General features: G+C 43.0%; 2 protein-coding genes across 10 annotated transcripts in view; one reads left to right on the forward strand and one right to left on the reverse strand.

Moving 5' to 3' along the window:
- Positions 1 to 18,932, reverse strand: part of ATP7B (ATPase copper transporting beta) — a 46,445-nt gene extending 27,513 nt beyond the window's left edge. For 2 of the 8 annotated variants that reach the window (XR_003555686.2, XM_027790704.2), the window contains exon 1: positions 5,718 to 6,221. Coding sequence is in view for 4 of the 8 variants with exons in the window: in XM_027790704.2 (XP_027646505.1) it covers positions 5,718 to 5,978 (261 nt within the window). In the remaining 4 variants the exon portion in view is untranslated. Of the gene's footprint in view, positions 1 to 5,304; positions 5,465 to 5,717; positions 6,222 to 10,201; positions 10,300 to 13,095; positions 13,268 to 13,696; positions 13,939 to 18,913 lie in introns of those variants that run through there. The other 6 variants (XM_027790711.2, XM_055801653.1, XM_027790709.2 and 3 more) reach the window with 6 other exon arrangements.
- Positions 18,546 to 23,970, forward strand: ALG11 (ALG11 alpha-1,2-mannosyltransferase). Of its 2 annotated transcripts, none has more exons than XM_005240236.4 (4): positions 18,546 to 18,617; positions 19,659 to 19,892; positions 20,608 to 21,539; positions 23,649 to 23,970. In XM_005240236.4, exons 1-4 carry the CDS (start codon positions 18,580 to 18,582, stop codon positions 23,918 to 23,920), a joined length of 1,476 nt encoding a protein of 491 aa, XP_005240293.2. In that variant the 5' UTR covers positions 18,546 to 18,579; the 3' UTR covers positions 23,921 to 23,970. The 2 variants fall into 2 exon arrangements, with proteins under 2 accessions (XP_005240293.2, XP_027646501.2); XM_027790700.2 differs by having other exon boundaries at positions 18,560 to 18,617; positions 19,698 to 19,892.
- The last annotated feature ends 3,071 nt before the right edge of the window (positions 23,971 to 27,041 follow it).

The following is a 27,041-nucleotide window of genomic DNA, read 5'->3' on the forward strand; positions in this document are numbered from 1 at the left end:
CTTGGCCAACCTGCTACTGCTCAGAAGGAGCTCAAATAAAACCAAACCAAACTAAACAAAAAACCTCACAGAAAACAGAATCAAGAATTTCCCAGGAGCCTGAAACAAGCTGGCAGAGGGAGGAGCAGTTGCACGATATCTGAAGAGCTATACACATGCACACAAAGGCCTGGGCTGTCTGCCTATATATAGGTAAAAACATTTAAGTTAAAATCTATATCTGATAAAGATTTTAAAAGACACAAAACTATACGCAGATGCTTCCACTCTGGTTTAGTTTCATCTGCCTCCTTGTGAGGCACCTAAGAAAGACCATATATTGAGCTACAAGAACTCACTGGTTTGATCCAACACTGATTTTCAGGATGTAATGGCCAATATTGAAGCAGATTGGCCAGAAGTGGACTATCTGACTCTCAGCCAAATCACAGGCTCCACAGTACTGGGACTCTACAGTTTAACGCACTCAAGTCAATTGAAAATGAAATATTAAAAAAAATATATACTGATAAAGGCAATGCTTCTCACCGAACAGGTGACTGGAGCACAGACTCCAAAGATTGCCAAAGGAAACTGCTGGAAGGGGAGGGACAAGTCCCAGACTGTCAGAAAACATCAACGTTCATGTCCGTGACTTAAGGCAGTTCTAACTACTAAACATCTAGATGCAAGCTACTACAACAAATCTATTCTCTCACCTGTCATGCTGTGGGGTCTCCAGCATTCAGTAAAGCACCTGATGCTGGACTTTACTGCAGGAAGGGGCTGGAGAAGGGGCACTGGATCAGGCTCAGTACCACAAATCTTATTCCTACCGCCGACAAGAAAACTCCCTCCTTGGTACCACAGCATGAATGAGAAGCATTTAGGCTGCTTATTAACACCAGACTGCATCCAGTTCATTAGATGCAGTATTCAAAATTCATTAACTTGATTTTGTTTCACACTTAGACAGCTTGGGAATAATGAGGGCTGGGGTCATGACCAAAACAGCAAAAATTTAACATGAGAAATATGCTTTCAGCCTTCTCCATATTTTATTTATTAGAACAGGAGAAGGAATGAGCAACTTTAACTCTTCAGCATTCCAGTGCAGCCCCTCACTATCCTGACCACGAGCTCTCCCCCCTGCCCCCTCCCTCTCCTCTTCGCCTCAAGGCTATGCTCCAGAGATGCTGGTGAAGAAGAGTCACAGGAACATTTTAGCCCTACAGGTCTGGCAGCACCGGGGGTACATACCTCTCTCCTTGCACTTCCCTTACCAGAAGTTACTAAAATCCCCAACACACATGGAAATGCATAGCTAGCCCCTCCTTCCAAAACAAAACATATACAGTTAATTGGACCTCCCTGCAAAAGTGGTTCCCTGTTTAACCACACACAAAGATGACCACATGCTTATTTCCTCTTATTCGTGCCTTCCCACAGTTTAAAATAACAATATGGCCATATATAGGAAAAGAAGCCCATCTGAAGATGTGTAGTCTCTCACCCGCTGCATTTCAAATGCTGCTGAAACTCAGTTGCATTTATCGTAATGTCTACCTTGAGAAATGTTATATAAACATTGTCCCTGTCTCCTCTTCCCAATCTTCCATCCCCAGTGCCCCAAGAACACTCTGCTCTCAGGGGCCAGCTCTTCTTATCACAAACACCCAGTAAAGCAAAAATCTGCATGCAAGTTACAGGAGCTCAGCTTGTCCACTTACTTTGGCTCCTACAACAAAGGCATTTGCCTTCTGCATCCTTTGCTGAAACAGTGAGAGATGAGTGAGACAAACATCCTCCACTCTGCTGCTCCCCTCCACCGCGTTTTCTGTCAGCCACTTGTAGATGAAACCCAGGAACCATCACTGGCCTTATGTCCTCCACCGTGTTCCCTCCACCCCCACGCTCACCCACCACCTCAGTTTTCCTCTATATATAATAATACAAAAACATTAAAGAGTATTTCTGGTCCTCCAGTCTTTTGAAAAACATAAAAGCAAGGACTGATTTTACTATTTCAATGCGTTGTAAGCCACAAAAACATAAAAACTTGGCCGCCACTTTATATTTTGAGAAAAAGCTATACCAAAATTCAGAAGAATTGGCAAAAATATTTTGCTTGTTACTTGACAAAGCCTTATGTTTATGCTCTGTAGGAGAAAAATGTTAGCACACATTTTAAATGACAAGTTAAAAATAGAGAGGGGACATGGATTAAAAAAAAATAAAAGGCTTACTTCCCTTTTAAAAAAACACAACCAAAAAAAATGAAGAAGCATCTCCCAAAAAAAGCCTTTAGTATTGTTTAACAGCTTCCAAAAAATACAGAAGAGGCACAAATACATCTACGTGTGTATTTGCAAGAAGGGGTGTTTCTACACTAGATCAGAGGAAAACAGTTCACATAAGGACACAAAGACAAGGCACACAGAAATGTGCCCACAGTTTGCCTCAGGCACACGCTAGGTCTCAGAAGAGGGTTTCCTGATACCAACTAACAACCACACATAAAATGGCACCTATGGGCTGTAAAGTAATTCAGAGACACCATCTGCAAGAGGATCAGAGAAGCAAACACCTTCAAAAGTGCCCAAAAAAGGTACCTGGGATTCCCAGGCATTGGTCCTCCTGCTTGTTTCCCTGCCAAGAGGGAAATCCCAATCAAATAATGAAAATGCTTTTGACTCTACATCCCTATGGAAGTGTGAAGGAACTGGCTACAGTAACCAGCCATTTTATTTCTCACACCAAATGAGACCTGCTTACTTTTAAAGGCAAGTGTACACCAAGTCTGTTTGCTCTACCAGTCTTGTGCATATTTTTGCAGTGACTATGTAAAAAATTCGTAAATAATGAAAACATGAAATGATGACAATTCTTTCTCTCCCTTGTTCTGCACACAAAAGTTGCAACTGAAAATGCACAGCCGAGCAAGCCTCTAGTCTGAAAACTAAGAATCCCTACAGAAAGCAGTGTTATAAAGCTCATTTAAACAATAAAGGGGAAAAAAAAAAGAAGAAAATTAAGAAGAAACCCATTGACAGAAAAACAGCAGTAGCTGCAGAGAGCCTTAAAGGAAGCACCAGAACTGGATGGAAAACATTTGTATCTGAACTGGACCCAAGATGAGTAGCAACTGAAATTGCTGACGTGCATGAGTGTGGCATCTGAAGCCTGGTGTCAGGCTGCCCCACTGTCCCCCAGAATGAGCTATTTCTTTTGGATGCTCCCATTCATAAGTTCAAAGGTTGATAGTTTAACACAGCTGTGAGGGGATACAGAATAAATGTGAGAAAAACAACTGAACTGAGAAAAAAACCAAAGAGGAAACCACAGCACTAGGCAACACCCTCATGTACGCACACATGGTGCCTTGACATGGATGCAACCGCATGGCTGTGAACGCAACAAGGTTTGTGCTCTCCTTGGCCTCAGCCTCCAGCTACCCCTGACTGGGTCCCCATGCTGCCTCCACGCCTGTGCTCCATGGTGACCTTGTGGTGTGACTTGTCACCAGGAAAGCCTTCCCTCTCCTCCTCACTTCCCCTTCCCAAGAGGTGCAGCCACCTCCAAAACACCACTGTAACACCTGGCCTCTGCAGCACAAGGCTGAGGCCATGCCGGGTACACCCCACAGCTCCCCAAGCGTCACCCACACCGACATCCCTCATGGCTGCTGCTCCTCTCTGGTGCTCCAGCCAGGCTCTCCACCCAGGACTGGCACTGCTCTCCTGCCCTCCTTCACCTGGCCTGCAGGGATGCCAGTTTCCATATCCTGAAATTCAGGCACCAGACTTCTCACCACAATGCCAGGCTGGCGTGGAGATGGGGCCCAGCCCATTCCGCACCTTCCCCTCTGCCTCTCCCCATCTGCTCATCCATGAATGCCAGATCTCACTGAACCTCTCGTCCAGTATCTCCAAAGGTTTTGGGCTGCTTTTGTCCCTGTACCTCCACAGGCTGAAACCGGCTGTTGCCCCCTCGCCTTCAAGCTCACAACTGCCAAAAAATTATCTTATCTGTGTCTTTGCTTTAGCTTTCCTGCTTCATTCTTTCACAACCCATGCTGATTCATGGCTTTGGACTCAGGCAGGCAGTAACACACAACTGAAACGCCACATACTATTAATTAAATGCTTCAGATGCTTTCCCAGTTTGTTACAGGCAGCCAGTGAACAATAAAATGAGGACAGAGCAACCTCAGGAACATCAAAGGTCCCGAGTCTTCAATTTCATTCCTACAACAGCAGCACTTATGAGTGGGCAGAAATTCAACCCTCATCCTCCCTAACAAATTTCAGTGCAACTTGTCTATCCATCTTGTTAGCACATACTGTTTAAATGTATTAGATCTTAACTGGTTGGAACACAACTTGTTATTTTTCAAACAGTTCCTGAGTCTTAAATGAGGGAAAACCCACACTCTCCACCTGGATATCAACATTCAATGAAAATATTACTTTAAAGCAGCCTTCATGGTGCTTTTGTTTTCAAAATACTAAGTTAGTTGCCCTAATGCTTCTGCCAAGGGACTGCTATTCCCTGTCTGGGAACAGGTTTCTCTAACCGTGCAGATGATGGGGAAAGATTTAGGCAGTTGTAGCCAGTCTTACTAAAATGATGCCTACACTGTAGTTAACAAAACTTAGAGACCTTAACAGGTACTTCTAAATTAAAGGGAGCTATGTAAACCATGCTTGCTTTAGTGGGAAAGGGGAAAGCCTTGTTGTAAATGGCTTGTTTCCAATTTAGAATTAAAACAAAGCAAACCACTTTGTGATGTTCTTCACGGCTCCAGTACAAGCAACACATATATCCCAGTGAACTGAACACAGAGAAGAGATCCTTTGGTAGAACAAAGTCATTTATGTCATGATCGTTTTCTAGCAAACATTTATAATATAAGAAGTAACTTGAGGCAGAAAAAGCCTTCAAGTATATTTGGTTTGTAGTGGCTGTTATTTCATTCCAGTCTGACACCACTTATTTAAGCCATTCCAAGCATACACAGTTTCACAGGACACAAAATTCATTCCGAGAGTTTCTTTTCCTTAAACATTCACAATAATCACTGATCCAAACTACATTACTGTAATTTACATACCTTTTAAACAGCAAAAACTCTTTTAAAATAATAAACCTCATTGTGTTTTTACCAGTGTTGATTTTTTTAAGCCTCTTCTCCACAACAGTTGATCTCCAAAAATACCGTAGTTATACACAACACTGAACAAATAAAATAAATAATGTTGCCACAGGCTTGTTATCAAGAACTTCCAATAGCATCCACTTAGTAGTTATAAATAAACTACTTACCTACAATTAGGACCTTTTAATGTTTCTGCAATTTCTGTTATTCCAGAGAATAACCTCGTATCAGCTGCTGCCAAACTACCCAAGCAATTGTAGTTCAAAAGGACAAACACTAATACGTTTCCTTACTAAGAATCACTGCTCTATATTATTAGAGGTGGAGCTGAAAAAATGCTCATTAGTTACTAGAGCATAACTCATCATTAACATCTGCTTTCAAAGATTACTTTCAGAGGATCTCCAGAGGACTTTGCATTTGTGTATTGCTTGTTATGGGGCAGGCATCCATGCTGGGGATTGAGACAATTTAGATAAAGAAGGCTTAACCTCCTTTAATATACAACCCACGTCCAACATGCTTTGTTTTAAATTCTCCAGTTCAGAAATACCTCTTCCCTCCCAACACACACACTCACCAGCTCACTGACCTGTCTTTCAACTGCATTGACTTCTGGCATTCCCATGGAGTAACTCTGCAAAAGTTTATCTTCTTTCTGCAAGTTACTGCTTGCTTTTACCAGAGATCCTGTCTTAGACTTCTCACCAATAATCAGTAGTTCAGGCACATCATGAGGTGCCTGCTGCTTACGAATAGACACCAGGGTTATGTTTTTGTTGTTTAAAGTAGCTAAGCAGGACACTTCCCTTTTCATTTTATTGTCCAGTTTTCTCTCCATTATCTCTCTGGGCTTTAAATATTGCAACGCCAAAGAGCAGCTTTATGAAAGCAGTTATTTGGTGTCTTATCAGCCACACTTCTTTCAGTGACATTTACAATGGCTTGAAGAGTTCTGCCTGTCTAATCAACGTGCCCATTAAGCATTCATCACAAAATCCCAGATGTAACCTGTGATCCCTGTGTACACTGCCTGCTGCACTCGGCTACCTGCTTTTCCTGCCAGCTCAAATGCTTCCCACCAATTGGCATCCCTTGTGCTTACCAAACTGCATTCAGCACTGCTAATCTTTGCACACGGCATTGCAGCGAGCTCAGCCAAGGCTGCCTTTCACAAGCTAGTCAAACATGACCTGTGTGCAGCAAGCCAGCGCACAATTAACTCAGCCAGGCAGGCATTAGCTCCTTGTGGCCATGTGAATAATCACAGCTCCCATGAAGGGTAATGCTATTGCATTTCCTCCTATGAAATTACCAGGGATTTCTTGGAGGAAATGTGGTCCCTTCTAACACTGAAAATGTGCCTATGATTATAACATTAGATAAGGTTCCTGGACCAAATGTCTTTCACTTAGGGCATGAGAATATTCATTCTTTGTTTCAAGAGGCAGGAAAAAGAGTGAGTACAATATTTCTACTTTTAAAAATGTGCCTCTTTACCATCAAAAAGTCTTACTAAAAAACAAACAAACAAAATTAAACCAGAAATTAGTGCCAGAAAGTAAAGAAAAAAAGAAGATATTCCCTTTCGCAAACTCAAGTCCTCTTAAATCCTCTGGGCAACATCAGGAACATGTAATTTAGACAGCCATACATATCACAGGTACATAACCATTAGAAGTGCCTTGAGCCAAGCCTGAGGATATTTATCTGGGATTGCTCATAGCAAATTTACAGCACTGTGTTAAAAGCAGAGGTTCATCCCTCACACCCCTGCCACAAAGACACTGGTCCAGAAAGCCACCAGATGTCCAGAAAGCAGGACATTAGCATCCTGACTTGTCTTCCTGTCATAACTTCCCCACAAAGAAGAATCCTCAGCTCTGCTCACACCACAGTTCTTGACTCCACTTCAGAGTTAAGAACTGCCTTTGGAAAAAGATAGTCCCTTGCCAATGAAGAGAAACTAAAAAATACTGTTGTAGCACTGTGTTGTATCGTTGTCTTAATATGCAAGATCAGTGATAATATTAAACTTTTAAAAATGGCTATTTTGAAAACATTTTGAGAAATGGCCCTTCTAAAGAGTATTACTACAAAGAGGAAAGCATCTGTGTTTGTGCTGTATTTATCAATGAAACCAATTAAAAATATACCTGACTTCAGCTGTAATGCTTTTCTGAAAAAGAAAACTGTGTTAAAGGTGAAATACTTTCAGGAACTGCTGGTTTTAGCTGGGCTTGTATCAAGCAATTGAAAGTCATACAATTTGACTTATGTGAAAACATTTCAGTACAATGTCTTTAAATACTAAAGATACATCTATATTATATATATATATATATACAGTGTAGAACTATTTTTTATCTTTCTAAAACAAAACAATTATCTGAGTCCAAATCAAAGATATGCAGAAATTCAGCTCTGCATCCTATTTCCAAATAATAGAAATTCCAAATTCTAGATTGTCTTAGGGAACAAAAATTCCAGTTTCTGGCCAGCTCTAAAGTACATACTTGGTCCACTCATCTCTGACAGTATCTTTACTATTAAACATATCCCAAACCCTACCTAGCATGTTTCTACACATAAGTAATATTAATGAAATCATCATGTGATGAAACATACTGTAAAAACAAGTTGGGTTTTTCTTCATTTCAAGTTTACCAGCAAAGCTCAACTTAGGCTGATAGAATAAAGAGATTTTTAGTAAGTATCTCCTCTCATTTTCCCCTTAATCATCCTTTTTTCCCCCCAACTTCTGAGCAACTCTTAAGGTAAAAAAAAACCTGGTTTGATTTCTAAAAGTAGTGGAGACAAGTTCTTACTTAGTGCTCTATAGTCCTTTGCCTACAGCTGAGTCCTGAATTGGAGGTAGAGAAGAAACACATGAGGTTGTGCTTTGAACACATTCAGTTTACAAAGTATATACCCACATCAAAAAGAATTATTTGGTTGGAAAAAAAGTTTTCTGTAGTTCTTCAGATGAAAAGGGCATAAGATATATTTCAAACAGTCTAGCTGATTTAAAATAACCTAGTTTAGCTGGTGGCTCAAGCAGAGCTATATGGCAAGGGCAAAAGAAACCTGCGCAGCTGAGTTACAAGCAGCTTTTGGAGAAGAGGTACCATTCACAACAGAGAAACTGCTGAGCATCTTGTACAACCAGTTTCCATTTACCTTAGTACACCAGACTGAAAGCTCAGAGGTCCTGCTGCATCCCAACCACTCCACAACTCTCTTATGATTCAGGAGGCAGATCACGAAGGGATCCAATATTGATGCCAGCACCTCAAGGGTGGCAATGTCTGCCAGGGGAGAAGGCAGCTGCTTGGAGTTAACCACTGCAATCGCCTGCTGCTGAACTCTGTCAGACTGGTTTCCAAATCATTTTCCCCATTCTGGCTCAATTAATTGCCCCTTTAGAGTGGATGCTAATTGTGTTACCCGTGAATTGGGGGTGAGCATTTTAGTTATGGCTGAAACAAGAAAGGCAATGTTGCCCATCTCACTTGATAACCATGGTATCACTCCCTGGCTCAAGGCTAGGTTTTCCACAGCTTAGGAGTTTCGCCAGGAAGAATCACTCAGGTTTGGTAGCATGACATTTAGATGGCAAATAGAAAATATGCCTGCTGCCTTCACAGGTCTGCTAGTTCGGGGCAGAGATGTTTGTATTTTAATGTCAGAAAATGCAGAACATCCCAAGAAAAATAAATCCCTTTGACTTAAAGCCCAAAGAGCTGGCAAAACATGAATTTTCCCCGTTACATTACCTGCTACTGTTGGCAAATATGATAAACACACAAGAACTACGTGTTTTCAGGTAAATTATGTTTCCTGAATGCATTCATCCCTGGTTTTATGGGATATTCTGGCCTGCATCTAATCCCTCTGGCTCCATGCCCAAAGAAAGCATCTTAAAATAGTCTTAACAATGCTTTGAAAGATGAGATGCTTGGGTTCCAGGGAAAAAATGGCGGCCTGGAGGTAGGGGGGTCATATTGCCTTAACATGACAGACAAGAGAAACCGGTTCAGACACATGCACATCATGCCAATGCAAAGAGGGGTGTATTAGTATAAATCCATCACTCTAGAAATCCAGTCTGCCTTTGAATGTTAATTGTTTTCCTGCTCCTCAGACATCGTTTTAAACCACTGAAATACAATCCATCCTGAGGCATACAAACAATGATATAAGGCTAAAACCCAAGGAATTTCACGTTTGACAGTATTTTCTGTTCTTTTAAATTTGTCTTCAGGGTGCAAGTCAGCTAAATTTTTTTATTATTTTGCCCATCATAACAGAGTTGGATTGACTTTTTTTTGTTGTTGTTTTTACACATATAATGCAACTGCAGGAACTGGAGCTTTAAGGGGGAAAAAAAGAGAGAGAGAAAAAAAAGGAGAGAGAGAATAAAAGCGCCACATATTTCAAAGTTCCTAGTAACAAACAACAGGGCTGTAACTCACAGTTATCATTGCTTGGGGAGGAACCCGTGAAACACCCAGTCCTTATGTGAAACAAATAGTTCTCATCTGTCACTGTCCTCTTTAAGCCAAAAGAGAAGGTATGCACTTTTTCTTCAAGCAAATCCCTGCACTTGCTCAGCAGTCATTTTTCAGTCCTACTAACCAACACAAGCCTCACATTTCCCCCATGGAGTCAATCAGTTGCAGCTGAAAGTTCAGTGGAAGTTTGGTCAGACTCATGGTACGTAACTACATCCTTGACTTCTCCAAACTAAGTGACATACTTACTACAGAAAATAAAAAAAAAATTAGCATTGCCACACCTTTTTAGCATTAAAAAGGCAACAAAACTCCCTGTTAACATACATTTGTTCCTGCTTCTAGTTTTGAAATGAAAAGAGAAAGATAATTCTTTGGCTACAGTCCTAAGAAAACTGGCAGCCATCAGATACACAAGCATTTCTATAGCACAAATGGTATACATTTTGCTTTCAACAGGTGAAGCAGCATGATCATAAATAGTATTATTTCTTACACTACAAGAGAAAAGGAAGCTATGTAACTGAAATACAAGGAATCGAATTCCTACCTTCCATGAACAAAATTGCTTAAGAGTTGATGGCCTCATTTCAGATCAAATCAGCTCAGACTTTGGCTTCAGTTTTTCAGGAAGCGGACTCAATCTTCTCTAAATATTTAAAAACTTTTTGTTTGCTCTAAACCAGCAAAACTCGATGGAGTATCTCTTTTGTAACAGGACCCCAAAACGCCTACTAATTTTTTTCACTCCATGGCTTCTAATGTGGTTGCAAATTGTGTGGACTTGGTACTTTGTCTGCTTTTAGCAGTGTTGATTTCATTATGATAATTTCTGTTATCTGCCTATTTATACTGCAGGAATTTGTTTTCAAGTCCCCGGAAACTACCAGGCTGATCATATTACCACAGGAAAAGGCACACCTTTTGGGTCAGGGTTTAAGTACAAAGAACAATTGCAATCTGCATGAATTAATTCGAGTTCAGTTTTCCAGTAATCTTCACTCATCTAGCCAGTGAAGACGGCTGGCAGAACTCATCAGGCAATGCCAAAACAAAACCAGTATTTTCACCTCTGTGTTTCAAACTCAATTTTCTGACGTCCACAATTTGTTCTTGTTCTGAGCTGGTTTTGGCTTGTGAAGTTTGAGCAAAAGCTTTTTTGAATTCCATACACACAGAAAAAGGACCCACATTTTATCCATCTTACCTGCACTATTTCAAACATGAGAATGAGTAATATTATAAAAGTAACTATTTTTAAAGCTAATTTGAGAAGACAGAAAAACCTATTACTTGTGAACTATATCAGTCATTGCTAAAGATCATAGCTTTTGCCACCTACATTTGCTATCCACATTTAGAAATAAGACTCATGTTATTAAATCCAGTTTTATTTTGTAAATTTCTCAGTATTTGTTGTGGCATTTGAAAAATGTCTTTTACATTTGTTTTGAATAAATAAAGCGGTAGCTCTCTGAATTGTGAATTAAGTAAATGGGAAGACTGACTTTCTTTTTTTCCCAAAAAAGTAAGCTGCTGTTTACCCTGTAGCAGGCAAGCTAACAGCAGACCCTAAGGTGCCGTGCCAAATCTGCAATTAAATTTTCCCCTATACAGATCAGGAATGTAAGCCTATGTCTTAAGTGACCTCCATATTTAATAGATATCCTCTAAACTGTCCCCAGCTGTAGAGTCCACGCCATTTAGATTTACTATTTATTTTTTTTGCCAGCACTTGTTTCAAATCATTCCTGTGGTCATGTTTGACAGCCAGAGACAGAGATTTTACTTTTATGAGACTCCTGACACTAAGTAAATAACATAAAGCACATCGCATTTGTAAAGCATGAAAATAATAATAACAAAGAAAAATTACCAGAAAAGAAAAGTAACTCCAATTTAAGCCTGTATTTCTGGTTCTATAGCCGGTGTTTCTATATTCTATAGCCCAAGTCAAACTGCTCAGCCTCTGAATAAAAGGTTATTTCATCCCATTTCATTTATATACACCACAGTCACCTTCATGTCAAGAAAAAGACAAAACAGCATCTTGTGTTTGCATTACAGATGTCATGTCTAAAGTACAAACATACTGCCTTTGTTAGGACAGGCTAGATGTGGAAAGGCAGGACCAGATTCAGTTTCTCTTAACAGTTGTTTCTGGCTGCCTTATCCTGGCAGAAACCAACTCTATACAGAAAGAGAGGAGCCTGAAAGCAGCTCTCCTCACCATACCACCTAGGCTCCTCCAACACAGAGCCCTTAGCAAAGTCCTATCAACTTTCTTGGTGTTCCAGGCAAAATTCTGCCTGGGAAGAAGGGTTTCCACTTTCTACATCGTCTATTTGGGGGTTTTACTCCTTTTTTCCCTTCCCTCCTTGTGGACTGGTTGCAGTTACTGGGTAGAAAAAGGCATGAGGGTGTTAGGGTCCTCTCTATGATTTCATCTTTGCAGAGAGTGTAATCTCTTAGGTGATCCTCTGGCCACAGGTGCGCAGACACAGCCCGGTCAGGCTGGCACGAAGGCCCTTCTCACCTGTCCTCCACTACTCGCCCTTTTGGACTGTGCCACATGCTGTCCAGACAAGACTACCAACCACCCATGAGTGAATAAACCCAAGCATTGCTCACATGCCACTGACCCTCAGCATCACTGTACTCATGGTGAGACAGGAGGGGCAGCAGCTGGGGCCTCCCTAACTACAGTGCTGCCCTTAGGCAAGTTTTTCTTCCCTATTTGGAGATGGATGAAAATCTTCCATCTCTCCGGCTGACTCCCCTCAGCCACAGCAGGCAAGAAGTGAGGAGGGAAACCTCTGATGAGAACATTACAGGCACACGGGGACAGAGGCTTTGCTGTTCCCAGTTGTCAGAGATCCAAACTGTAATTTGGAGCAGTTAGCTGTTTAGCTAACTTATTGGTCTACAAAAATCCTGTTAATTATTTGCTCTTCAGGGCTAGGAACTATTACAGCACTGCTAATATCTCACATGAACTTACAGTCAACTCTGAGGCAAGAGCCACAGGCAGCAAGGGGCCAGTTTCTATCAGTGGACAAAACATACTTCCAGATGACCATGAAACTATGTGGAGCTTGCCTGGAAAGAGCCATACTGATTCGCTGGGGAGTCCTATAGAAACTAAGCAAAGAAACAAAGATGAAAACATATTTGCTGTTACTTTTTTCTGCTGGAATACCTGATAAAAATTCCCTATTACATCAAATAATACTGGCAGCCTGCAACAAGTAGTGCGGAAGAATTCAGGTGGAAATTTCAGAACTAAAGCAACAGTCAGGGATGAAAGTATCAACACAGGAAACTCTGCTAATTTTACACAATCTGTTCCATACAAACAGATGCTTCAAAAAATATCTAAGAGAACGGCAATACAGAGTAAACCTCTTTCTGTTTACAAGTGTTTTTATCTGAAATACTTAATACCTGGATTGAAATGTGCAGTTAAAATCCTGCTTTCAAATGCAGATGTGTTTTCTCAGGTTGTTTTCTGTGGCATGCATGTGGCTCATCATGACTCAAACACTGTAAAAATAGTGTTTGTTTATTGCATGAGCACACAGAGGAAACTGGAGACATTTGACTCCTAAAGAGATCCCGGGAGCCTGCAGTTGTGAGAAAAGAAAAACACAAAAAAGCTTTCTGACAGTAAAATGGAGGGTTTTTTCAGCTCACAGCAATCCTGTCATTTCCAGAGTTCACCTCAGTCTGTTCTTCAGACAAAGAATGTTTCTTTCAAGGACAAGTGTTTAGTCAAAACCGATGCATTCTGCAGCTCAGTTTAAAAGAAGGAAACCATCCTGAGAGTTGCTGAGCAACCTGCTGAGATTTATTAACTGCCCTCAATTCCTGGGAAACAGAGATGTTAATCTATGGAAATTCAGGCTCAGTTCATTTACCATTCCCTCCTGGTACCTCCACTTGTTGAAAGAAAAGGTAGTGCGGCAGGGAACTACTTTAAGCGGCCCTATTTCATCCCCCAGAAGAGGATCTTTGATTGACTCTACCCCATGGGAAAATCACCGACCTTTCGAGCTTTCTTCATCTCCAGAATAGAAATAAGTCAGAGGAGGTGACGAGGCACAGTCTGCATCTCTCATGTCTGGACTAGCCAAACAGTCTCCTCCAATAATCGTAACTCCCTTCTGTCCTGCTCCGCAGGCAGTTTCTGGCTCTTTTCTCTGTCTTGATCAGTGCCAAGAAGCCAGACGTGAGCACAGAATGCAAATCCTGCCTCGTCCTGGCTTCATGTGAAATAATTTGGATTTTCATCCAAATAGCACTCTCCCTTGCTTCCTGAGGCAGGCAAAGAGAAGCACACACAAACACACGTGCACAAATGCACTTTGAACAAGTTAGTGCAGGGTATTTGTTTTTCAATATGTAAACCCTTTAATGTTTGATAATGAAGATGCCTAACTCACTAAAAATTTCACACTGTGAATTGTTGCAACTTCCTGAGCAGTTTCATAGTTGAATTAAACAGATGTTAAGGTACAACTGTGAAAGAAGTGGTGCTTTATGATCTCCTTCATGTCCGATTAGGTGCAGATGGCCACAGAGACATTAGTATCTACATAAGGGAGAAAGAAAAGCAAGAAGTGTTCAAGTCTGCTATCACAGACATTCAAAAACAGTCTCCAGCCTCTCAAGAATTCCGAACTTTCAGCTGAAAAAGCTGGGACTTAAGCTGAGTCTACATGTTACTTTGCAAATTCAGTGATATTATCAGTAGGGCTACATCATTTGCCATCTCATTTCTGCCTGTGCTCTGGGTTGCTTGAAAAGATTTCCTTCAGTCACCCTAAAAAATGGCAGGCATTTTGATTTTTCCTGCTGATGGCTGTTTAGAAGAGCTGTCAGAAGAATCCACAGGAGATTAAAACACAGCATAATCTACAGGATGAAACTCCAACAGTGGAACTGGTTTTTTTTTTTTCCTACATGGTCCTTGCCCAGCTGGGACAACTTGTGTGAAAATAATCTTCTGTTAATCAAAAGCTATAGGTTCAATCTGCTTAAATTGCCTGGTGATACAAATAAACGTGGTTTATAGGAGCTCTTGCAAAAAAATCTGTGTAGATCCAAGCTGCTTAATTCTTCATTGCTTCTGCCCAAAGGGTGGCTTCTGCTCACAGATACATGGTGCGAGCACCCATGCCCTAGAACATCTAGCTCAAAAGTAAAGATGATAGTTAAGAAAATTTTTTACTAGAATCGCTTGCATTTAGCAACTTTAATATTACAACATATCAGTACAAACAAGCCCATAGTGTTTTTCTCAAGATACATTAGTGCCACAATTTATTTCCAATACTTGTTTCTTGCTTTGTAAATATTTTGCATACAACTAGTGCAACTTTATTTCTGCCTTCTGTTATTATGCAATGAAGAACAAATGTACTGTAACATTCAACAGCCTATCACAAGACGTGCAAAAAGGAAAAAAAATTGCTGTGTTTATAAATGATCTAAGATTCCTTATACTAAAAACAGTCCCAAGCATTTTGGTAACTAAGACCACAGCCCTGAATGAGAGACTCAATGCAACACAGGGCATGTTTCCGAAAGAAAGTAACCAACTGTACAAGAAAATACAAAAGACCACATGATTGTCATATAAGTATCCTTACACAATATTAATCCAGTTTCTTTGTGTTACTACTTGCCAGTGGTTTTATCCTACCAGCTTACTCATATGTGGAGTACTCAGCAAGAGTAAGAGTGACAAAAATGTACTTTAAAACTGTCTCAAATGCCTTGCAGGCTTGCAGAGAACAAACTGAGTGGATTCTGCTATTTGTTCTGAATACTACTCACTTCAGAAGGCCTGTTTGCATGTATTTAACTTCAGAGTAAGGGCATTTAATAAGGAAAGCAATTAAAACAGGACAAAAATTCTTGCAGAGGCAGCAAAAGATTAAACATGTGGTGCATCTCTGGGAAGCTGAAAACAAAGCTGACTTCATGGCAAGACTAGTTTAATTTTGCTGGCATGTCAGCCACATGGAATTCCTACAGACAAGGGTTTTAATAGCATTCTCATGGCTAGAGTGGGAACACCACAGAGAGCTCAGCACTGCCTTTGCTGACGTTATTGCCAATACCCTAAATGCATGCATACAATATCATCTGCTACATGTGTATTAAGGTGGGGAAGTTGTTAAGTCGTGACAACTCAATTAGTCTGTCAGATTTTCACACATTAAAGGTATCCTTTTATGTCTCTAAGACTGTCAGCAACACAGTCTTTGTATTGCTCACCCTGTGATTAAAGAAAAGTTAACAAAAGAACTTTGAAAGTATTAATATGTCTGGGGTTTAATTATCACTACAGGGACTAAGAAAAAATAAAACAACTAAGATGACCAAGGCAGTGGAGCATCTGTCCTGTGAGGAAAGGCTGAGAGCTGGGTCTGTTCAGCCTGGAGAAGGCTCAGGGAAGATCTTGGTAATGTATATAAGTACCTGAAGGGAGGGTGCAAAGAGGACCGAGCCAGGCTCTACCAGTGGTGCCCAGTGACAGGACATGAGGCAATGGGAACAAACTGAAACACAGGAGGTTCTGTTTGAACACCAGGAAACACTTTTCCACTGGGGGAGCAACCAAACACTGGCACAGGTTTCCCAGGGTGCTTGTGGAGTCTCCATCCTTGGAGGTATTCAAAACTCATCTGGACACGGTCCTGGGCAACTGGCTGTAGATGACCCAGCCTGGGCAGGGATGTTAGACAAGATGACCTCCAAAGTTCCCTACCAACCTCAACCATTCTGTGATTCTGTGAACTATAAATTATTAGAACTGGGAAAATTATTTTTCACCATCACTCAGATTTCTCCCTAAAACAAGCAAGTGGAACTCAAAAGCCAGGTACATAGGTGTCTCCCTCACTAATTGCTCTTCTTGCTACCTGGAACTCTTCACCATTACTTAAGTCTCCTCTTAATTAAGCCATGGCTAACCTGTAATCCTTCAGATTCCTAAAGACACTCAATCTAAGATTCATACCTTCAAAGGGAGTGGCCATAGGCTCCTTTTCAAGTCAGTGGGGAGGCACACAAATGTCACCATCTAAAACAGACTGGACTTTTTGTTCCCTAGAAGAACTGTGCCTCTTCTCTGAACCCAGGCAATTATCTTCCAATATTGATGTTACAAGAGAGGTGTTTTGATTTGAGAGATGTGAGTGCAGTGAAGGTCTCTTCTGCATACACCCCACATGCTTCTCAGGCAATTGCTCTGTCAGGGAAAAGCAAAAAGATTAAGGGAGAGAAACCAACACCTGCGGCACTCTACTTACAAGTGCTGTTGGTTTGGAAATGAAATGTTAGGTCATGCTTGCTGGACCTCTCAGCAGAACTCTTCCAATTTACCTGCTTACATAAAGGCAGAGGTGCCCTGATAAAACCTATAGTCAGTGGTATTTAGGACAGTGAAGTTATTTAAATAAAAATGCCGTAAAATTACCAATAAAACTCTGACTTTGAGGGCCTAACAGATTTCCAGTTCCATTCCCACATGGTGAGTCCTCATAAGTGGAAAACTCAATCCAGGCAGGTCAGAATCGAATAACTATTACTGAAGTTGAATTCTTCTCACTCCCACTACAGTAGAGACTTTGTCTCTGTGCTTCAGGCTATAGCAATGACCACATAAACTAATGATCCACCATTTTCCAACCAGCACTCTTCTGCCAAAGAAGACAGGACGACCTTCATAAACATTCTTAACAGCTTCAAGACCTCAAAATGCACAGGTGGCTATGACATGAAAGAGATCATGCTGATCTCTTAAGAGGCTGAAAGATCACAGGTTCTGAAAAGGCCCAGTTCAAAGAAACAGGGCTCAAAATGCCCTCAAATTTTGGACAAACTCAACTCTGCAAGAGAATGGAGACTGAGTTATTTGTATCAAATCTGCCGCATAAAGCATTTTATTATTTTTTAAATGGAGAATGTGGTGGGGGAAAAAAGCACTGAGTGATGTGACAGATCAGAAATGTTTTGGCCTATTTTGCCTAAGCCCCTCCTCACCTACAGTCTGGTATTTTCACTCAACACCTCCCAGCATCTGGGAGAGCAGGAGTTTCCTACATTGTTCCAGGGGAAGCCATTTTAGAAATACAAGCCTTGCTGTTCGCCGACACGACACATCATTAGTGGCATTTTGAAAAACAGCTCTGTTTAGTCACGTCTCTACACTAGTCCTCTGGTCTGTGCATATAATCCCCAATCAAGATAAAATGGGAGACAGCATGTATTAGCCAGAGACAGCCTGGACATTCTCCAGTGGAAATTGTTCCCAGTGAGCGTGTTCATGGAGATCCGGACACCCTGCCTGACAGGTGCTCCTCCATGAAGAGGGATTCACTTACAAACGGGAGATTAAAGCAGGGCGGGAGGACGGGACACAGAACACCACCCTCCTCTGGCCGAAGTAAGGGCCACTATTTACCGAGACACAATCTGCACGTGGGGGACGCAGAAGAAACGCCCTGTCCCGGGGAGGCCTCTGCCCCCTCACACACCCCGCGGCGCCCGCGCTTCGCGCTGCCCCGCCCGGCGGCCGGGCCCTGGCTCCCGCGCGGAGGCGGCGCCCCCTGAGGCCAGGCAGCAGCGGCGGCGGCGGCGGGGGAGGTGGCGGGGGCGGTGCCAGCCTCGCTCCCGCCCCGGGGCGCCGCCAGCCCGCGCAATTCGCGCCCCTCCCATCCCCTCAGGCACGGCCGCGCCCCGCTCGCCGCTCCCTCCCACACGGCGGGGCGGTGCCTCTGCTAGCCCCTCCCCCGTTCCCCTCCCCTCCGTCTATCTCCCACCGGACCCAATGAGAGGGAGGCAATACCAGCTTGGCCCCGCCCCCGCGCAGCCGGGTACCGCCCTTTCCGGCGGAAAGGTGTCGTGGCGTTATCCAAGATGGTGGCGGGAGGGTTGTGTCTGTGTGGGCTGATCAGGTACCGGGGGTGCGAGGGCGGCAGTGTGGGGGCGGGGCGTTCTGGCGGGGGAGGGGAGAAGGAGACCCCGTGCCTCTGTGGCCCCCTGCCAAGCCGCAACCGCGCTCCCCCGACCCCCCCCGAGCCTGCCTGGGCTTCGCGCTCCCGCCCCGCCCCGCCGTACCCCCTGAGGAGCGGAGGCCTCCGGGCAGGGCGAAATGGGACAGGACCCTGCCCGGCTGCTTCTCGCCCAGCCGCCGGCCTCAGATGGGTTAATGTTGCTTTTCCGCTTCATCCCGAAAGGAATGTTATCTTACGTGTCAGTCGTGACGCGTGGCTCGCCGCGGGCAGCTCCTTTAATGTCGAGTAAATGGTGTTTATCGTAACGGTAGCACAGCATCAGAAACCGGGCTCTGTTGCCTGTTAGGCTGTGTAGGCCAAGAAGAGACACACCGTTCGTGGGTTAGGAGAGCTGTGCGGGGAGGTGGTGGTCTGCAAAGGGAATTCCCCTGTCAGTGCTTCAGAGATCTGAGGAAGCAGGTGTCTCTAAACGGAAACTGCTCAGAGCTTTTCTGGACAATTGACATGCATCTTCAAATCTCAGGGGGGATGAAAATGCAAGTTCTGGGACATGCACTGCAGGCTGGCTCAAGTAGCTCTGCACCAAAGCAGTTCATGCTAATAGGCTAAACATGAGCTGGGACCGAAGAAAACTCTTACAAATCTGTTTAGAAATCACTTTGCTAGTTGCATTTTGCCACATTGGTAAGGACGTGCAACCTTTATAGTGTATATGGCACATAGATACATGGCGTGAGTAAACAACAGTAAATTATTGTGAAGTAACAGTACGGAAAAAATTTGGCTAAACAGTATAGAACAGTGATTTTTTTTTTTTTTGTAATTGTTGAAATGATACAGGGATGTTTATGATTTCTGAGATGAGAACTCAAGAAATTGTTGAACTCCCTGTAACTCTACCTGTAAGCCCTTCTCTCTCAATTTTGTACATAGTATTTTTTCAAAGCAGTTTTGTATTTTAAAATTTCTGGCTTGTTTCAGATTGCTGTGCTCGTTGTTAATCCCTGCATTATTTCTAAGTGGAATTTTATGTGTCTGCTTGGTGGTACTGCTGTGGGGAATACGGCTGTGGATACAACAAAGGAAAAAACAGTTGACTTCAGCAGGAGAAGATGGGAAGCGGCCATTGCTGGTTGCCTTTTTTCACCCATATTGCAATGCAGGTGGTGGAGGGGAGAGAGTCTTATGGTGTTCCATTAGAACGCTCCAGAAAAAGTAAGCCTATATGTTTATCAAATACCATATTTCATTCTCAGCTGCTGATGGTATTATCTGTGCACATTTTGGCATTTTACGTATTTAAATAGGTGTCATTTATCTACCAGTCCTATGGGGGTTTTTTGCATTTGAGTTTCACCTGGTTGCACCATTCCACTTCATCCCTTTATCCGGATTTTGATCTTTCTTGCTGTGGCATCTATCAATTCTTTCTCCCCTTGGGAGAACCCCTCCTACTTCATTGGTTTTCTGCTACTGGTATGGAGCTTTGTATGGGCTTAACTCATCAGTAGGTAACTGATGATTTTCATACTTGCCTCTTGGTGCAGGAGGCAAAACAGGTTAACATCTAAAGTGGGTTTAACATTGGCACACCCACTGGCTCGCACAGTTTTCTGCATTTTAGTCATGCTATGCACACACAGACATCTCGTAATGTAGGGCAAGGCATTCTTAAGTCTGTAGAATAATACTAAGCTCCCTTTTTGTTTTACAAAAAAAAATATTCCCCAGGTCCTCAGCCATATGTTCTTCTGCAGATCAGAAAAAACTGTGGAAGTATAAGGAAAAGTATAATTCAGTTAAAATAATTTCAGAGCTAGGCCAGACATTAGTTCTCACATATCTTTTGAGTAATTTTGAATGGATAATATTTTAGTTACATGTTAAAAAATTTGAAGAATCTATTAAATTCTTTTCTTTACTCTTGCAGGTACAGAAATGTAACGTGTGTTATTTACACTGGTGATAGAGATGCCACTGGAGAAGAAATAGTAGAAGGTGCTTTCAGAAGATTCAATATTAAATTATCTCATCCTGTGAAGTTTGTATTTCTGGAAAAACGCTACCTTGTGGAAGCTTCTCTTTACCCTCACTTCACTTTGCTGGGACAAAGTTTAGGATCAGTGTTTCTTGGCTGGGAAGCTCTTCTAAAGTGTGTTCCTGATATTTATATTGACTCAATGGGTTATGCCTTCACGCTTCCCCTCTTTAAATATTTAGGAGGTTGTCGCGTAGGATGCTATGTCCATTATCCCACTATCAGCACCGATATGCTTTCTGTCGTTAGGAATCAGGATACCAGATTTAACAATGCAGCCTTCATTACAAACAGTCCTCTTTTCAGCAAATTTAAACTTGTCTATTACTACTTCTTTGCTTTCATGTATGGATTGGTTGGTTCCTGCAGTGATGTGATTATGGTTAATTCTTCTTGGACACTAAATCACATCCTTTCCCTCTGGAGAGCTGGGGCTTGCACTTGTGTTGTACATCCACCGTGTGATGTTCAGACCTTCCTGGATATTCCACTAGAAGAGGAGAAGAGCACCAGTGAATATTCCATTGTTTCTGTCAGCCAGTTCAGGCCTGAAAAAGATCATCCATTGCAAATCAGAGCCTTTGCTAAATTGCTGAAAGAGAAGAGACTGGGGCAGCAGCCATCATTGAAGCTTGTCTTAATTGGAGGCTGTCGTAACCAACAAGATGAAGAGCGTGTAAATAACCTTAAGCACCTTTGTGATGAGCTGGGAGTTAGTAAGGACGTGATATTCAGAATAAACATTTCCTTTGAGGAGCTAAAGAGACACCTGGCTGAGGCCACCATCGGCCTGCATACAATGTGGAATGAGCACTTTGGGATCGGTCAGTATTTTTCCTCAGTGTTGAGCCATTTGTCCCAGCTGGGGACACAGGGAGGGCTTCAGTTCGTGATTAAGGCTCCTCAGTACAGGTGTCTAAGCAGAGGGGTCTGCATGTCAGGCAGGTGTCCAACTTGCATTCCTGTCACAGGCTGTCTAGCTGAGGTAAAGCCTACAGGACCAATTCAGGTGACTAACCACTAGGTGCTACTGTAGCGCAAGCCAAAGCATCTTAGACTGTTAATAATGATGGACATCCTCTGGTCACCTAAACAGACAGCTAGTCCCGTCTGTGCTGCCCAGGATGTCCTGACTGACCTCCAGCTGTCCCTCTGCAAGGTCATGGGTCACCCTAAGGTCGCATGTTAAGTTTGCCAGCCTCATTGCACAGATGCCAGCCATACCCAACAGAGCCTCAAAAGGCAGCAGGTACTTCTGTTTAAGCACCTTGGATTGTGCCCTGTTGGCTCCACTGACCACAGAGGGAGCTTAGATGTAGTTCATACATAGACATTCATGTGTAGAGATTGTGATTGTCTATTACCTGCCTCAGCTGCCATTTGAAATGTCTAGTAAACGTCATGGGGCTCCATCTGCTGTTTCAGAGGTGTGAGTCTCCCACAGATCCTGTCTCTTACTTGTAAGCCCCGTGTAGATGCCACCAGGTACCTACTGTTGGTCATCTCATTGCACTAGGCCACTGTGCTAAGGCAATTAAATCCATTGTAAGGCAATTAAATCAGTCACCATAGCACGGAACAGAACACCAAAGAGGAGCTGGGACCTGGTTTGCAATGTGCTGTCATACAGAATTAAGGTATTGGGCTCAGTTTACTGGGGTTATTTGGGTCCTGACCTTGAAATGGAATGTAAGATGACCCATCTGTCATAAATCTACAAGGTAAGTTAGCAGCCAAACGGATGGATATAATGTGACTAAACTGCAGTTCATGTCATCAGACTTTATTACAATACAAGTTAAATAAGTATCAACCCTAGTAGTCTGTAGGAACTTGGTATAAAAAATTTACTCTGAAGTGTCTCCCAGAATAATGGGTTTCTCATATTTCTTCCCCCACAAAACAATTCAAGTAAGTTTAAAGAAAAAGTTACACAATCACACTGTGATTTTGAATTTCAGCATGATTTCACCTTCATCTCCAATTTTATCTGTAAAAAACATGTTCCAAAAGCATTATTTATAGTTGGCAATTTTTGAGCTAGGGGAACTTTTGAAAAACCAAATCAGAACTGAGACGAATCAGCAATTAAAGTGATTTCTGAGGTCTGTTCTGGAACTGTGGAGGAGAACTGAAGTGATGTATACATTACATGCTATTCCTATCCCTCTGCTTTTGGCTGAGGAAAGCTTACTATCAGATTCCCATTCCATTAAAACTTCTTTCATCAAAAATACAGATGTAGTGGTAACAATTTTTACTAGTTTGTCTTGCTGAGTTGTCAAAAGCTATAGATTTGTTAATCTTCAAAATATTGAACTTCTGAATATCATCTGATTGAAACATGCATAGTCAGCTTTTCTCTCAGTATCTTTCTAAATGTTAAAAATCTTCAATGTGAATGAGAAAATGAAGTTACATTCAGCTGTAATTTTTAATTATTTTTTTGCAGCTGACACCAAACCATAAAACGCGCATTGCAGTGTTCCGTCACAAAGCAGAACAGAACTATGCAGTGTTGTAGAGCTACCTTCCCTTGTATCTTCACATTTGTTTCAATATCTGGCTTTTTTTTCACCATTATATACTGGTGATACAATCTCTCTCAGCTGAATCAAGTATGTTACAAGAACCGCAATTTAACCAGTTATAACTTTATATATAACTTATTATATAGCTTAACCAGTTATATCTGGTTTCTAATTTCAATTTTATATGCTTAAGAGAAACTTACAATTTCAGTCCTCAGGACTGAAAACCTTAAATTTGTTTTTCTTCTGAGACCATTTACTCTGTATTTTTCAAACTGATCTAGAACAGCAGTCTGTAGTAACTTCTGGGTGAATTGTACTGCGGTTTTACCTTTCCATGCCTCACAGAAAGCCAGAGTATGATGTGCACACTCATGTCAGCATGTTTTGTATCTTTTACAGGAGTAGTTGAATGTATGGCAGCTGGCACTGTTATCCTGGCTCACAATTCTGGAGGTCCCAAATTAGATATTGTGATACCCTATGAAGGACATACTACTGGCTTCCTAGCAGAAAACGAGGACAATTATGCCGAGATGATGGCTTATATCCTTTCTTTGTCTCCTGAAAAAAGGTTAGAGATCAGAGAAAATGCTCGTCGCTCTGTGCATAGGTTTTCTGACCAGCATTTTGAAGAGACATTCCTGTTATCTGTGGAGCCATTATTTAAATAAATGTATATAAATATAAAGGTGTATGAATAAAATTAACTTTTTATATTTGGCTATGTGTCACGTATAAATGTATCTAATCTATGATCCCTTGGTCCCATTCAATAAAGAGATGTTTTTCTTTCTGTCAGGGTATCTGCTTTACGTAATAGAGATTCTTCTACTGGGAAAAAAACACTCCTGATAATTTTCTGTGTTGACTACGTGACAGTGTGGTGCACTGTAAAACCCTCTGGATTCACAGAACCTTCATATTTCCTTGGTAACAGAACTACATCTGGAAGTTCTTTTATTTATTGAATACTTTCAGTCTCCACCCATTTAATGACTTTTCACCCACAGTCACACTTTTTAAAGGCAACGCTTTTGTTTGATAGCTTTTTTCACCCAGGAGATTTTGTTTCCAGAGTCTGCAGCACATTTTCAAATGGCTGTCCCCCGTTGTGTGGCAAAATCCTATTATGTGGGATTTTAATTGTGATTCTGGATATTTTGTTACCTACAGTGATTCCTTTAAGTTAATGATACGGTGGTTTTGCTAGCTTGCTTTTTAATAGTGTAATAATTGCCCTTGCCCATGATGCTTACATTAGCTATTTCCTCATGCCCTTTCACAGTATGACAGCTTAATGGTATTTTTCCAACTCTACTCTCCTGAAATGTTTTCTGTTCTGTTCTGGGGAATAGAAGGGTCTAGATTCGAGGGCATAAATAAATGCTGTACAAACATGAACATTAAAGCCCTAAACTACTGCTTATTATAAACCGGAACGCTGAACAAAATGTTCAAAAATTGGACATCTGCTTTTGTATCAAAAGTGGAAAAGCATATCGTTCTTTTTTGAGCCATTGAAGCACTATTTAATACTTTAGCAAACTCACAGAAGTGAAAAATTTCAACTTACCAGATGTCTGCTGCAAATACAATACAGCAGAGAGGAAGCAGTCTCAGAGGCTCCTGGAGTGTGTGGAAGGCAATTTCCTGACACAGTGGGTGAGGGACCCAGCTGGGGAAGGCACCCGCTGGGCCTGTTGTTTGCAAACAGAGAAGGACTTGTGGGTGATGTGGTGGTTGGAGGCCATCTCGGGCACAGTGATCATGTAACGATGAGGACTTTCACGTTTTGGAGAAGTAAGGAAGGGGATCAGCAGAACTGCTACCTTGGATGCCCAGAGGGCTGACTCTGGGCTGTTTACGGTCCTGGTTGACAAGAGTCCCTTGGGAGGCGGTCCTGAAGGGCAGAGGAGTCCAGGAAGGCTGGGCATTCTTCAAGAAGGAACTCTTTAAGGCGCAGGAGCAGGCCGGCCCCGTGTGCCCAAAGACAAGCCAGTGAGGAAGAAGACGGGCCTGGCTGAACAGAGAGCTTTGGCTGGAACTGAGGAAAAAAAGGGTTTATGACTTTTGGAAGAAGGAGCAGGGAACTCAGGAGGGCTAGGAGATGAAATGAGGTTATGCAAAGAGAAAATTAGAAGGGCCAAAGCCCAACTAGAACTTAAACTGGCTACTGCCATAAAAGACAATAAAAAATGTTTCTATAAATACATTAGCAACAAAAGAAGGGCTAAGGAGAATCTCCATCCTTTATTGGATGCGGGGAAAACCATAGTGACAAAGGATGAGGAAAAGGCTGAGGTACTTCATGCTGCCTTTGCCTCAGTCTCCAATAGCGAGATGCTCTGGGTACCCAGCCCCCGGAGCTGGAAGGTGGGGGTGGGGAGCAGAATGAAGCCACCATAACTCAAGGTGAAATGGTACCTGCTACACCACTGAGGCACACACGAGTCTATGGGGCCAGGCGAGATCCACCGGAGGGAACTGAGGGAGCTGGCAGGCGTGCTCACCGAGCCGCTTTGTCACCAGCCCTGGCTGACCAGGGAGGTCCCAGCTGGCTGGGGGTGCGTGAACGTGACACCCATCTGCAAGAAGGGCCGAAAGGAGGATCTGGGTAGCTACAGGCCTGTCAGCCTGACCCTGCTGCCAGGAAAGGTTATGGAGCAGGTCATCCTGTAAAACATCGCATGGCATGTGCAGGACAACCGGGGGATCAGGCCCAGCCAGCCTGGGGTTATGAAAGGCAGGTCCTGCTTGACGAATCTGGTCTCCTTCTACGACAACGTGACCTGCTTAGTGGATAAGGGAAAGGCTGTGGATGTTGTCTTCTTGGACCTTCGTAAAGCTTTTGACACCATTTCCCGCAGCATTCTCCTGGAGAAATGGGCTGCTCGTGGCTCGGGCAGCTGTGCTCTACACTGGGTAAAAAGCTGGCTGGAAGGCTGAGCCCCAAGAGCGGTGGTGAATGGACCAGCTGGTGGCTGGTGACAAGTGGTGTTCCCCAGGGCTCAGTACTGGGGCCAGTCCTGTTCGATATCTTTATCAATGATCTGGACAAGGGGATCAAGTATGTACTCAGTAAGTTTGCAGATGACACCAAGCTGGGGGGGAGTGTTGATCTGCTGGAGGGCAGGCAGGCTCTGCAGAGGGATCTGGGCAGGCTGGACTGGTGGATCAAGGCCAATTGTATGAGGTTCAACAAGGCTGAGTGCGGGTCCTGCACCTGGGTCACAACAGCCCCAGGCAGCGCTACAGGCTTGGGGCACCGCGGCTGGGAAGCTGCCCGGTGGGAAAGGCCCTGGGGGTGCTGGCTGGACATGGGCCAGCAGTGTGCCCAGGTGGCCAAGAAGGCCAACAGCATCCTGGCTTCTATCAGGAACAGTGTGGCCAGCAGGGCAAGTGAAGTGATTGTGCCCCTGTACTGGGCACTGGTGAGGCTGCACCTCGAACCCTGTGTTCAGTGTTGGGCCCCTCACTGCAAGACAGACACTGAGGTGCTGGAGCGTGTCCAGAGACGGGCAGCGGAGCTGGCGAAGGGTCTGGAGCACAAGTCTGGTGAGGAGCGGCTGAGGGAACTGGGGCTGTTCGGCCTGGAGAGGAGGAGGCTCAGGGAGACCTTACTGCTCTCTACAGCTGCCTGACAGGGGGGTGTGGTCTCTTCTCCCAGGTAACAAGGAAATGGCTTCAAGATGTGCCAGGGGAGGTTTAGATTGGATATGAGGAAAAATTTATTCACTGAAAGGGTTGTCAAGCATTGGAACAGGCTGCCCAGGGAAGCAACTGAGTCACCAC

The sequence above is a fragment of the Falco peregrinus genome, chromosome 4 (genome assembly GCF_023634155.1).
Source record: "Falco peregrinus isolate bFalPer1 chromosome 4, bFalPer1.pri, whole genome shotgun sequence".
Taxonomy (NCBI): Eukaryota; Metazoa; Chordata; class Aves; order Falconiformes; family Falconidae; genus Falco; species Falco peregrinus.